This window comes from Callorhinus ursinus, unplaced genomic scaffold (genome assembly GCF_003265705.2).
Source record: "Callorhinus ursinus isolate GAN/ISIS: 27379988/994484 unplaced genomic scaffold, GSC_fseal_2.0 scaffold6, whole genome shotgun sequence".
Taxonomy (NCBI): Eukaryota; Metazoa; Chordata; class Mammalia; order Carnivora; family Otariidae; genus Callorhinus; species Callorhinus ursinus.
The window spans coordinates 36,890,664-36,905,003 of NW_027397068.1; the positions used below are offsets into that span (position 1 = coordinate 36,890,664).

Genomic DNA, 14,340 nt, shown 5'->3' on the forward strand with positions numbered 1-14,340 from the left:
GTTGCAGCTATTCTTTTCTTAGATCTCTGGCTGAGTTCACAGGAGTTCAGAATGATTTGATAGCTATCTAGCTGAATTCCTGGGACCAGATGAAACTAAGGTCTCCTACTCCTCCACCATCTTGGTGAAAAATCACGAAGACATATATTTTTAAAAGTGCCAGGCATAATCAAAAACTAATGATGTAATATATGATTATTAACAATAAAAAAATTAAAAAAAAAAGTGCCAGGCATAAAGGGGCACCTGGGTAGCACAGTCGGTTAAGTGTCCCCAACTCTTGGTTTCGGCTCAGGTCCTATGCATAGAGCTCTGTGCTCAGCGCAGAGTCTCCTTGAATCTCTCTCCCTCTCCCTCTGCCCCTCCCACTCATGCTCACTCTCTCTCAAATAAATAAATCTTTAATAAAAAAATTTTTTTTAAAGTGCCAGGCATGAAAACAAACACATAAATCAATGGAACAGAATAAAGGGTGCAGAAATAACCCATGCATATATGGTTATTAATTTACTACAAAGGAGCCAAGAATACTCAATGGGAAAAGGATAGTCTCTTCAATAAATGGTGTTGGGAAAACTGGGCAGCCACATGCAAAAGACCCCTATCTTAATACCATACACAAAAATCAACTCAAAATGAGTTAAAAACTTGCATATAAGGCCTGAGACCATAAAACTTCTAGAAGAAAACAGAGGATAATCTCCTAGACATCAGTCTTGGCAATATTTTTTTTGGATTTGCCACCAAAAGCAAAGGCAACAAAAGCAAAAATAAACAAGCAGGACTGTATCAAAAAGCTTCTGCACAGCAAAGGAAACCATCAACAAAATGAAAAGGCAACCTCTGGAATGTGAAAAAGTATTTCCAAATCATATATCTGATAAGTTGGGTTTTTTTTTAAGTAGGCTCCACACCCACCGTAGAGCCCAACATGAGACTTGAATTCAAGACCCTGAGATGGAATCCTGAGCTGAGATCAAAATTGGATGCCTAACTGACTGAACCACCCACATGCTCCTGTGATAAGGATTTAATATCCAAAATATATAAGAAACTCATACAACTGAACAGCCAAAAAAAAAAAAAATCAAGTTTTAAAATGGGCAGAGGATCTGAATAGGTATTTTTCCAAAAAAGACATACAATGGCCAACAGGTACATGAAAAGGTACTCAACATCACTAACCATCAGAAAAATGAAAATCAGGGCGCCTGGGTGGCTCAGTTTGTTAAGCAACTGCCTTCGGCTCAGGTCATGATCCTGGAGTCCCGGGATCGAGTCCCACATCAGGCTCCCTGCTCAGCAGGGAGTCTGCTTCTCCCTCTGACTCTCTTCCCTCTTGTGCTGTCTCTCATTCTCTCTCTCTCAAATAAATAAAATCTTAAAAAAAAAAAGAAAAATGAAAATCAAAACCACAATGAGATACCACCTCACACCAGTTAGAATGGCCATTATCAAAGAGCCAAGAAATAACAAATATTGGCAAGAACGTAGAGAAAAGGGAACTGTTGGTGGGAATGTAAATTAAAACTGAATTTTAAGTAATCAAAAACTAGTAGTCTTTGCTTTCTAAACATAAAAAAAATAGGTAAGTTCATTCAACTACTTTAAATAATTTTAGACACATTAACACAAAAGGTTTAAGACTATATTCTTCAGACGTGATTCTGAATTTCCTTATTTACAATTCTATCATAACAAGGAAGAACTTTCATTGGTTCAGGTTGAGATTAAGATTACCTCAATTAAGAACAATGATCAGGTAAATAAGTGGTTTGCCTTTCACAGAAAAAGTATAAATTCAAACCAATAAATATTTGCCAAGTACTCATTATATAAAACAAGGAATTCAAGAGCATTAAGGCAGCAAACAACAAAGACAAGTCTATCTCCTCCTATGAAAAAATTATAGAGCTGTTGATTTCAATGTGTAAAAAGGTGAGGAGTCCTATCTTCTGGTTACTTGAAATGCTTCATTCAAAAAAAGTACATTGGCAGCCATTTGGAATGAGGGCCACATTTCATTTAACCTCTTATAAGCCTCTGTTCTGTTTATAAACTAGTAAAAATGAGGCTTTTTATAAAACCACTACAAATGTGGAGAAAGTATACCAAGTGGTATTCCAGAGGATTCTCTTTGTCTTTGAATATAACTATTTCACAGTACCACTAGAAAAAATATTCTATAGCAAATTATGCCAAAACTTAGAAGGATCAATAGCACCTGGGCGAAAATAAAAATCCCAATCAAAATAAATTTTCCTAAATCAGTAGCTAGGCTTAATAAATGCTATTTTCATTTATGTAGCCATTAATCTCCAAAGGAAGCTGAATAAGCTAATTATTTCTCAGTCAGCCTTTTGTTTACTCATACTTAGGAACCTAAGTGCCACACATATTTAAATGCCAAAACTAAAAACTTTAGTTCTAGGGGCACCTGGGTGGCTCAGTTAAGCGTCCAACTCTTGATCTCAGCTCAGGTCTTGATCTCAGGGTCGTGAGTTCAAGCCCTGCACTGGGCTCCACACTGGGCGGGGAGCATACTTTAAAAAAACAAAACAAACAAACAAAAAAACTTTAGTTCTAGAACATTTCAAAATAAAGTTTTGAGAAAATTAACAAATATCTCCCCAAAATTAAAGAACTTAATTCCTAGTCAAACTTTTCAGTACATTATTCCTCAAATGAGATGGAATGCTCAAGTACTACTGAGAAAGCTTCAAAAAAGCTTCTGTAATGTCATGGCAAGGCAATATATATTTCTTACGGTCAATAAACACACATCTGCCCCTATAAGAGCAATGTAACTACCTTGTAGAAAACTTTGAATTTTATATGAAATGTAGTCCAAATCTTTCATCCCATTCTGTTCCAGAAGGATAACTAAAAACTATAGTTCATCTCTAACTCTGAATTTTAGTACTGAAAAGTAGCATCAATAAAGCAACCATACTTATTTACTAGATATCTACCATATAGAAAAGGCATAAAACAAAGCTCCTGATCTTAAACTCATTCTTTAAAGTAATTTATAATCTTATCAATGACTTGAATTAATTTAGCACTATGTAATGAAGTCTTAAGACCACTTATCACACAAGAAAATAAAAATAAGAGGCAGAATCACTATTTTGAAGCAGATTCTCAGGCCAAAGCATAAAATAAAACTAATTACCAAAGTCTAGGTTCCCTGACTGAGAAAATCTATCCTGATGGGAAGAACACTTACACCATTTCAGATGCCCTGGCCAAAGTCAAGGCTCAGCCACTGTTCAATGTAAGGCATGCCAGGAGATACTTCCCCCAGTTTTAAAACTGAGCATCCCAGGCAAACCTAGGGTCACCCTAGCTTGAGAAGTAGTAAGGAGAAAGCAATTCAAACTTTTATTTAGGACTTATGTATTAATCTCTATGCAATAAAGAGTTGAGTGGATTAGAGAAATCTCTAATCCCCTCCAGTTTTAAGTCTCTCTCACTAAAACTGGCCATTGTCTTCTGACTCATTTTACACGGCCTCTAAAACTCTAAGACTTTAGTGATAACTCCTTCCTTCAGCCTTCTCTCTTCTAGAACGATAACACTCTGATTTTACTCCAAACTTACTGGCTATTCCCTCCGTTCTTCCTCTACCTGACAGAAAACATGAAATGTCCCAGAGCTTGATCCTCTGCTGTCTTCTATATGCTCTCTCCATGTGACCACCTTTAAACACCATTTATACTCAGATATCTCTCAAAATTCATACCTCCACCTCTCTCATCTCCCCACTGAGCTCCAGACTCAATATTCTACCTGAACTTCTAAAAAGCATCTCAAACTTCACAAGACCAAAACAGAACTCAATTCTACTTGCCTTCCTCACTCTTCCCTGCCTCACGAAATGGTACTACCATAGACTATAATTACTGAAGCCAAAACTAAGACATCATCTTTGATTCCTCTTTCCCTCCTTTTCCATCTCCAAACCATCAGTAAATCCTGTCAGGTTTCTCAAGTATATTCCAAACCCATTCTCTTCTCTCCAAATCTGATCTTACCACTATGATCAAAGCCATCATCTGTCACCTAATTACTACAGTAACCTAAAAACTGGCTTCCCTACTGATCTTCTTTCCCACACCCCTCCACAATTTCTTCCCCCCACAAAACAGCCAGGAGTGATCTGTAAACACCAAGGATAGAGAATGTCTACTTTGTTTCCCCAATACATAGAACAGTGTCAGCCTCATAGTAGACACTTGGTGAATGAATAGTCATCTCTCCTCCCCTTTCACAGCTAACTTCCCCCCATATAGAAGAGAATCCAAACTTCTTACAATGCCTTATATTATCAGGCCTCCTTCACTCCTCACATCCCTGCTCTCTATGGTCCAAATTCACTGGCTCTTGATATTCCTCAAACTCCTCATTTTTACCATAGAGCTGTTTCTGTACCCTCCACCTAAACACTCCTCCCTCATGCCTGGTTCCTTCTCATCATTCTGGCCTCAGCTCAGTATAAGTTCCTCAGAAAGGCCTTCCTGACCAGCCTATCCAAAGTAGCTCTACCCATCTTCGGTCACCTCACCCAGTTCCTTTTTTTTCATAGTACTTACCAGATGAATTCTCTTGTCGTTAGTTTACTTACAGACAGCTTCCTCCTCACTAGAATGTAAGCTCCCTTAGAGCTAGGACCTTATCTTTCTTGTTCAGTGATGTATCCCTAGAGACTAGTACAATGCTTACTACATAATATTTATTGAAAGAATGACTCACAAACATTTACCAAGTACTTATTATGTGCCAACTGCTATGCTAGGCAATAACAATGGATTTTTTTAATTTAACAAAAATAAAAAGTGGAAGTAAAATATTAGTATGAGGAGCAATTTGATGTTCATTTTATGTTAACCATTCCCACACTTAAAATGAAAGATCTTATATGATAAATTCTTTTTTTTTAAAGATTTTATGTATTTATTTGTGAGAGAGGATGAGAAAGAGAGAGAGAGCAGGAGAGGGGGGAAGGTCAGAGGGAGAAGCAGACTCCCCGCTGAGCAGGGAGCCTGATGCGGAACTGGATCCTGGGACTCCAGGATCATGACAATAGTGATTGTCAACTTACCATTTATTGCCTGGCCTCAGATTAATTAACCAGCTTCATTCAAGCCAAGAAGTGATCAAATTCCAATTACTAATCAACTTCATTTCACAAAAGTCATCACTAAAGTTGAGATTCCCGCCTCAACTCCCAATGCCTATTATAATAGAACATGTCCAACTGAGTTTAGGTGAAAGAATTATGTTTCATTGTTACCACAGTACTTTTAGATCCATCTAATTCAGAACCACAGCAGAAAACCTTAGTATCTGATGTAATCAGACCAGTTACCATCACTATCATTATGACATCACTAATCACCTATGGCAAAGCATCAACTAGAAAGAGGTAGATTTCAAGCTCAGGGCACTAAACAAATGACATTTCTTCCAGATCTTGTTTTCCATAACATTATGTTTTAGCACACTTTAAAACTATCATATCCTACCCCAAAATGTTGTAAGGGTTGAATATATTAATATTTGTAAAATGAATCAAGTTCAGTATAACTAGATATACATACTCAAAATATTACTATATCATACTAGTTTTTTAAAACCTAAGGGAAATAGAGGCACCTGGGTGGCCCAGTCAGTTAAGCATCCCAACTCTTGATTTCAGCTCAGGTCATGATCTCAGGGATGTGAGATCAAGCCACAATGTCAGGCTCTGCACTGGGCGTGAAGCCTACTTAAGATTCCCTCTCCTCTTCTCCCTCTCTAAAAAAACAAAACAAACAAAAAGAACTTAAGGGAAATATACCCATCCTTCAACCAATTTTGAAATTATTATACATTTTGAATAGTAAGGTATTCTCAAATGCACTCAACCAAAAACATAAAAGACATACCACTTGTTCTATTTAAAATTAGCTTTCTAACCATACTTGCTAATAGAGAAAGAGGAGAGGGCGGAGGGGGGACTTTTGTTTTTTCTTTGTATGGAAATATAAGAACATATTCATCTTATTTACATTTATAAACAGTTACTCTATAAAGCTGAAAAACTGTAGGTACCAAAACAAAATTAAATCTTAAAGCAAAGGTCAAAAGTTCAGGATTTTCCAACTCACTCACACTTGTTACTACTATTTGTTTTTACTGTCATTACTTAAAAAATAAAAAAGTTCCCTTCAGTATTTTCAGCTGATTCTATATTACCTTTCATTTTCTCTTTAGTCTAGTTACATATTTGTATAAGCAAATCAGTTTTAGGATACCTAGAATTAACCCACATATTGAAATAAATTCATTTTAATACCAGAAATTATCTACTTATCCCTGGTCTTCCCATTGGCCCACCGGACCAAAATGATTGCTGACAAATTCAATCAGAAGACAGCCCTTTGTTTTCAAAAAAGCTCTAAAATCATTCAATTTCGTCAAAAGATACACTGGACATCATTTCAAAAATATAAATTCTCTTCAAATTCTCAGAAAGGAAAAGAAATCCCTGCATAAATCAACTCAGAGGTCGTTAACTTGACCTTCACCATCTGCTCATTTGTAAAAGAAACTACACTTAAGTTTTTCATCTATGGTATAACTTTATAAAACTAACTAAAAAATAATTTTAAATACTTATTTGGTCATGGGGCACCTGGGTGGCTCAGCTGGTTAAGCGTTATGCCTTCTGCTCAGATCATGGTCCCAGGGTCCTGGGATCAGGCCCAATTGGGCTCCCTGCTTAGTGGAGATCCCGCTTTTCCCCCTCCTCCTTGCTCGTGCTCTCTCCATCTCTCTCACTCTCAAATAAATAAAATCTTAAAAAAAACAAACAAACGTATTTGCTCAAGAAAATGAAGAAGCATTAACAAAAATCACATCATTATTACTGTAAAAGTAATCCACTCTCAGCATAGAGGCAAAAAAAATTTTTTTATTGGAAAGGCATGTCCTGACTTACCAATGGTTTATCACTGTCAAAAAAGCTGAGATAAAATATATGCTTTGTAAAGATATCCTGTCCAAATTCCTTCAACTTGGGTACTGTTATAATGTATCTCCTTCCACTATGTTCTTTGCTACAGCTAAGGTCTAGAGGCTGCAATACAACCTCAAAGTCCTTCCTTTAGTTACTTAACTTCTAAGCACTATGATGTTTTCTTCCTCATGGAAAACAATGAAAAAATGGATACAATGCTTGGGTGATATTATACCTCCAAACTTATTATTACAAATCTATTTAAAGAGGTAAGGTTACAAAGATGTTACAGATGGCTTTTGACATGTACAGATAAATTGAAACCACTCCATCCAACCCCTAGGGATAATGAAGTGTCTTCTCACTTACTGAAGTTACTTTGATTGCAGGATTTCCAAATACTCAGTAAGCATCAGAAACCTCTTAACTATGGTCTCCCCTTCTTAGGACAAGTAGTATACATCTTAGAGAAAATAATTCTTACTCACATTTTTACTAACTTCATGCCTACATTAAATTCCATTATTTCTAAAAGTGTTGCAGGACCAAATTTAAGAGAATGATTTTAAATTTAACTCTGGACTTTTAAAATTTATATATGTCTCCATCTAAAAGTACAGTATGATGACTACAGTTAACAATACTGTATGACTGAAATTTGCTAAGAGGGTAGATCTTAAGTGTTCTTACCACTCACAAAAATATTGTAACTCTATGAGGTAATGGATATATTAACTAGCTTGATTGTGGAGATCATTTCATGATGCATATATACATCAAAATATCAAGTTGTACACCTTAAATATACATACAATTTCTACTTGTCAATTACATCCCTCAATAACTGGTAAAATTATGTCTAAAAAAACACATCACAAATTTCTAGACTACCACAAAATTGCATTATTTGAAATTTTAATAGCAACTGTGCCTGATATATTTCAAACAGCAGAAAATGCTATCAGAAAAAAAAAATTCACACTTCCAAATACTGCTTCTACTTTTTTGGTTTTGCAAATAGCTTTGAATGTACACGAAAATGTCAGTTACAAGTGAAACTCAAACATTTTGTGGAACAAGGTTACTTAAGAGTTCTATAAACACCTAAAATTGTAGGAAAAATTTTGCGTCTGTCCTGAGGGCAATTTTTTCTGGATAAAAGGCCTATATAACTTCCAGCTTCTCAAAAGGGTTCAAGATCCAATTAAAGTGACTGGAGGAACGGTCAGTGTCAAGTAACTTGTCACAGGCAACCCAAGCCTTATTTTTTTTTATTCCGAATTGGAGGTGGGGGGGGTTATCCTAATTTGGTGGCTCCTACATAACTTCTAAGCAGATGCAGGCATGAAATGGCTGTCCGTCCGATACAAACCGCTCCCTTCGCACACTGAACGCGACAATCTCCAAATTTTCCTTGAAGGTGCCAGGGAGAAGCGAACGCATTAACACCCCCACTGCTCAAAGATCGATTGGCTCATGCAGGACGTGTCCTCCCCTTACGCCAGAGAGGGCTGCGGGGAGGTGACCAGGTTTCACTGAGGGGCTGAAGTCCCCTCCGGGATCACTTACGGAGGAGACCGCATCACCAGCAACCTCCTCCCGCCCCAAAACGCCCCATGTAGCAGCTGCGGGCGTGGGCGCAGCGGACCCCGGCGCTCCCAGGCGCGCCACGAGCCGCCGCCGCAGCACGGTCGTAGCGACCTTTCGCTCACGTCCCCCGTGAGCCCCGTTATCCACGTTGGCCACACACCCCACGACGGAAAGGGAGGAGGTCGGACAACAAAGCGCAACCGCAGGAGGCCCAGGCGAGCTTTAAGTTGGGGCGCGGGGGCTGCAGCCCGAGGAGGAGCTGGCTGGACGCCGAGCCGCGCGATGCGGGGCGGACGGGGCCGGGGACGCGGCCCGCCAGATGTCAGCCCGCGGGGCCGGGAGGAAAAACAGGGCGGGCGTGCGCGCGGCGGCGTCGGGGAGGCGGCCCGGGGGAAGCCAGGCCTAAGAAGGGAGGGGAGCGGCGCCGGGGTCCCGAGGCGCCTTGGTCGGCCGCGACCCCCACGCCAGCCGGGGGACTGTCCCGTTACTTACCCGCCGGGAGACTGCGGGCTCCGCCGGGGCTGTCCGGGCCGCCGGCCTCCGGGGCCAGGAAGCGCCCCCACATAGCGGGCCGGAGGGCCGGGGGCACACGACTCCCCTCGTCCGTCCTCCCCCGCCTTCGCCTCCTGCTTCTTCCGCGGCGGAAACTTGTGCGGAGCCTGGGGCCGCGGCGGCAAGAGCGGGAGGGCGGGCAGGCGTTCTGGTTAACGGCTGCTCAGCGACGGGCGGGGAGCGCAGGGGCCAGATTCGACGCGGCGCCGCCTGCGGCGGCTGCCATGGCCCAACCCGCCGGACTGAGGCCCGGGCCGGGGAAGCAGCGGCTCCGCGGTGACGGCGCCTAGGTCCCCGGCTGAGCCCAGGCTGGGCTCAGAGCCTCCAGGCGAAGTTGCAGCTGCGGCTTCTCTCCGCCCCCTCCGCCGGCAGAGCAGAAGCCTGAGTCGGGGCCGGGTGCGGGCGGGGCCTGACGGGGGCGTGGCCTCGGGCGCTTACATAATGCGTGCGCGGCGCGGGGCGGGAACTGCGGCCCGGACCCGCAGGGTACCCTTACGCCGCTTTGCTCAGCCAGCGACCGATGGGTTGCCTCGACGCACCAGCTGCATCCCTCCCTCCGCATCCTTGCGCTCAGTCGGATGAGAAGAGGGGAAGATGAAAAGAACTTGGCCCCGGGGCTGTATCTTTCGGTACCAACCTCCCTAGGGTAATCCCTCAGGCCCTCCGGGGCACCTCTCTGAAAGAGACGTGGAAGACCTGTGCCCGCAGCATGACTGCTTGAGATAAAAGGCTAGCCCGGGAGGGATTGAGGGACTCCCAGTCTTCTTTGGGATTGGGATTAAAGTCATCTTGCATTTCAGAAACGTCGTTGATAGATCACTTTGGGGGATAGAAAAGAAGTCGTGTTCCTGAATTCTCAAATTCAATGGCGCGGGAGCGGGTAGCAAAATATCTACTATACAAGAATGTGCGCAGGAAAAAGCAGAAAAGAAAAAGACCAGAGGGTTCAGGGAGGGGCCGCAAATTTTAATCTAGTAGCCCAGTGATTCAGATAAGCAACCAGAGAGGAAGGAGTTAAAATGGCACCAAAGTGTGTAATGGGAGTACTTCCCTACACCCTGCACCTTCACGTTTCTCCTGCATTTGGTCAGTTCCCACTCTTCACCTGAACCCAGAATACAAGAGTAAGTATCCTGAGGAAGGACAAAAGGGAGCAGCATCCTCTCCTTAAATCTTACTTTTCACTGGAAATATTAGGATCCTTCCAACATTTAGATAGAAAAGAGTTTATTTAATAAAAGTGGAGCACTGTAGAAGGAGGGTTCTACACCTGGCACATGAATCAGAGATAAACTAAAAAGCAAGTCCCTACCCTCAACAAGACTTCTGAGTCCAGTGATACTTTTTCCTGTTTTAGAAGTTTGCTAACAAAGGCCTTGTATTTCTATTTAAACACTTTGGAGATGGGAAATACTGCTTAAAGCTTTTAAAGGTTAAATTACATTTAGTTGTGTAGTCTATTACTTACCACATCTGTGTTGTAATTTATCTGATTGCAGTTTTACATTTAGTCTCCCACCCATAGAGTTCCATTTATTTCTCCAAATTATGAGCAGTGTTGGCCCCAGGGTCAGCTTTTTCTGAGGATAGAAAGTGAAAGAAACATGAAAGAATGTGATTGGTTCCTTTTCCTGATTTAAATGTGCATTAGCTCATTTGAATAGTTTAGGTATTCAAGTTTAGGAAACTTGAATAGTTGAGGTTCAGAAAGAAACCTAAAAAATAATAATAATAAATTCCAGAAAGAATTATCAGAAGCTATACAGCTATATCAAAGTATCCTTGTTTTCATGATTTATAGTTACCATAGTCTCATATTAGGTACAGTATTTATTATAAACACCAAACTTTTTTTTATACAGTTCTAAGAAATGTATGAATTATTACAGATATATCTTGGTCCTTTGTGAGTTTATATTTTTTTGTTATTCCAAAACTCTGCCAACTTCCACTCAATTCTAAGCAGTGTTTTTTTTAATCATTTGCTCAGATTTTCTACATGTTTTTTACCAATGCGAAGGGCATGATACTACACACATTCAAAAGAATGTGTGAAGCTGAGACTATGTAAAATATTTCAATACTTATTACAGGGTAAAAGGAAATATTAAAAACATGTTTCTATTTTGGCAGTTGGCACCAAAGAAAAAAATTTTTGTGTTACTATTAATTAAACTTGAAAGGATACAGATCTAATGCAATTAAAATAACATAAATACTAAGAGTATTATGTATATGAAGTAAACTGTAACCATTTTTTTAGTCATATAGATTCTGAATATATACTGAACTCAGATTCCCCCCACACCCAGTATCCGTAGTTCTCAGAATGATTAAAATTTATCATAGCAAAGGCTTAAGAACCCAAGAACTACCTAACCATTACCAAGCCTGATGTTGTAAATTGGCATATTTTTGTTTTGTTATGATAGTATGAAAAAACCATGAGGAGAATCTTACAAGCAAAGACATTTATTACTGAACCTAAGTATTTCAGTAATTGTTCTTCTACACAGAGATAACAAAAGTAAGTAATGAAAATAGTGACTGTGTATGTTTCTGTATGTGTGTTTGTGTGTATGTGTTTTAATACAGTTGCTTAGGTGAAATTTAGATAATGTTTTGGGACAGGACTCTTTAAAAAAAGTATAAACTAGATCATAAAAGAGTAAAATAGTACCAAAAACACCACATTTAATATCAAACCATATTAAACTCTTCATTTGAAATATTGCATTCCAAAAAAAAAACATTTAAAAGTGAAAAATAAATGTTGCATTTATAAATCTTAAGTTCTTTGGATACGAATCTCTGATCTGATTAAGTTAAATTATCTTACATCTGTTTTTCTTACATAAATTTATCATGCTGGGCAAACAACCACCAGAGAATTGAAGAGTGATATAACAAAGGATAAAAATGATATTTTAAAACTAGAAGAAAATAGCTTGTGCATAATACAAGGAAACCTCAAGAGACGTTAATGTTTACAAAAATATAAAATATCAAAACCAATGAAAAGTAGAAAAATTAAACCATCCAGTAACAATTGAAATAGCTCCTAAAGAACAATTGCCACTTGAGAGGGACAGATTTGTGGATGAAGTCTAAAAAATTCCAAGGAACAGATAATTCTGGTGTATCAAGGTTGTTACAAGGGACGTGATATATAACCTCTTCCAGATCATAAAAATGATAACTTACTGAATTTATTGTGGGTTGTTGTAATTTCAAATAATCATTTATGATAATGAAAAAAGGAAACTAAGAAACTCTTGGCAATGGATTTGAAAAATCTTAATTGGATTCCTAGCAGATACATTCACTCTACAAAGGTGAATAGAAGACGTAGAGTTTATTCAACCTGTCTGTGCCTCAATTTCCTCATCTGTGGTGCGACCAGGCCAACAGGGTGAGGATATCTCATCTCAAGTCCATGATTCCTGAGAGATACAGAAAATTAATTCCATCTGTACCTTTGGCTCCAAAGTTGGGTTGGAACGCCAATGAGAATATAGGTAAGACATAAACCACTAAATCATGGAGCAGTCCTTTGAGTAGGAGGCAAGGCTGGGAGGGATGGAATTTAAGTGAAAGACAAAGTTAAGTCTTCAAAGGTACCATCAGTGTTTACTGGAACTACTTAGGATTGACATATTTGTGAATGGAACTTATTTGTGGTCACTACCTGGCCATACTGAGCCTATAGAAAAGATGCAAGGTCATTTACAATGAAGGAAGACAACCACCTTGACAATGTATAAAAAGACAAGTTCTCCCCTCCCTGTCTTCTTACTCAGACACCAGAAGGATAAGCGTATAGAGAGAAGGGTGGAGTTCAAGAAAGCAGCTCATACCTTCCCTACACACACACCCACACACACCCACCCACACACCCATACACACACACAAACACTCATACACACACCCACACACACAAACACTCATATACACACCCACACACACAAACACTCACACACCCACACACCCATACACACACACACACACACACCCATACACACACACACACACACACACACACAGCCTCCTACCTAACCTGCACTAGTGGAGAAGAGGGCTATTTTAATAACTTAAAATTTTAATATTTAATATTTTAATAACCTTAAAATATTACAGGACTGGATTGAGATGAACTCAGTGGAAAGGCAGGTTTTCAATAAAGTACAGTGGATTGCGGGAGTGGGACTTTAGAATATATATTTTAAGTGAATTGAGACTTCTCACTAAACCCATTAAATATTTTATGTAATCCTCAAAACAATATGTCATCAAAACAAAAATTAAAAATAATAGTTTTTTAAAAAAATGAACAAAGAAGAAAAAAGACAAAAAACAGACACTTAACCTTAGAGAACAAACTGGTAGTTCCAGGGGGGATGGGTGAACTAGATGGAGGGTATTAAGAGTACACTTACTATGATGAGCACTGAGTAATGCATAGAATTGCTGAATCACTATATTGTACACCTGAAACTAATATAACACTGTATATTAATTATACTGGAATTAAAATTAAAAAATAAATAAAACAATCTGCCATCAACAGTCAATTTAGCTCCATTTTAAAGAAATGGCCCAGAGAGAAAGGCCCAGAGAGGTAAGGTCATACAGGCAGTAAAGAGCTAGCATCCAAACCTAATCCATAGGATCCCAAAGCCCATGCTTTTCCCATCATGCTCTTTAATACATTGCAAAACAAATTATAAGATTTTTCTTCAGATGCCGAGTGAGAAGGAAGTACCTAATTATAGGATTTCTGTATAATGTTTAGGGTTCAGCTGAATTGGAAACCATGTGACATTAATCTGTGGTGGTGTATGATTTTTCTTTAGCTGCAGCCAGCGGTTTGAGTATAGGAATAAAGAAGGCAGATAAAATAACAGGATTTTGTGATGTGGGCACTTAGGGAAAGGGGGCAAAGAATTTAAGGATATTGGGTGGAGAATGGAGAATGGGAATCTGGGTCTAGCCTATCTGGAGAAAACAGTGAAATCAAGAGAGGGCTGAAATGTTGACAGAAGGCCGAGGCAATAAGGGAGTGGAAGTTTCTCGTGAAATCAAAGAGCAGATATAATGACGATAGGGGGGTGAACGCCGGAAAGATGGGGCATTACGGTGAGTGGGGAGAATGTTGGAGTTTAAGATTGCAGAGGTGGAGCAGGGGAGGAATTAAT

At 39.6% G+C, this 14,340-nt stretch overlaps 1 protein-coding gene across 5 annotated transcripts in view; it reads right to left on the reverse strand.

Moving 5' to 3' along the window:
- The window catches only part of CEP85L (centrosomal protein 85 like), a 218,189-nt gene that overhangs the window by 155,082 nt on the left and 48,767 nt on the right, over positions 1 to 14,340 (reverse strand). Inside the window, exon 2 of one of the 5 annotated variants that reach the window (XM_073893849.1) lies at positions 10,614 to 10,725. The exons of 1 other annotated variant lie outside the window; for it this stretch is intronic. In XM_073893849.1, coding sequence (XP_073749950.1) covers positions 10,614 to 10,725 — 112 coding nt within the window. Of the gene's footprint in view, positions 1 to 4,595; positions 4,691 to 5,104; positions 5,321 to 9,085; positions 9,523 to 10,613; positions 10,726 to 14,340 lie in introns of those variants that run through there. 3 more of the 5 variants (XM_025864817.2, XM_025864823.2, XM_073893850.1) reach the window with 3 other exon arrangements.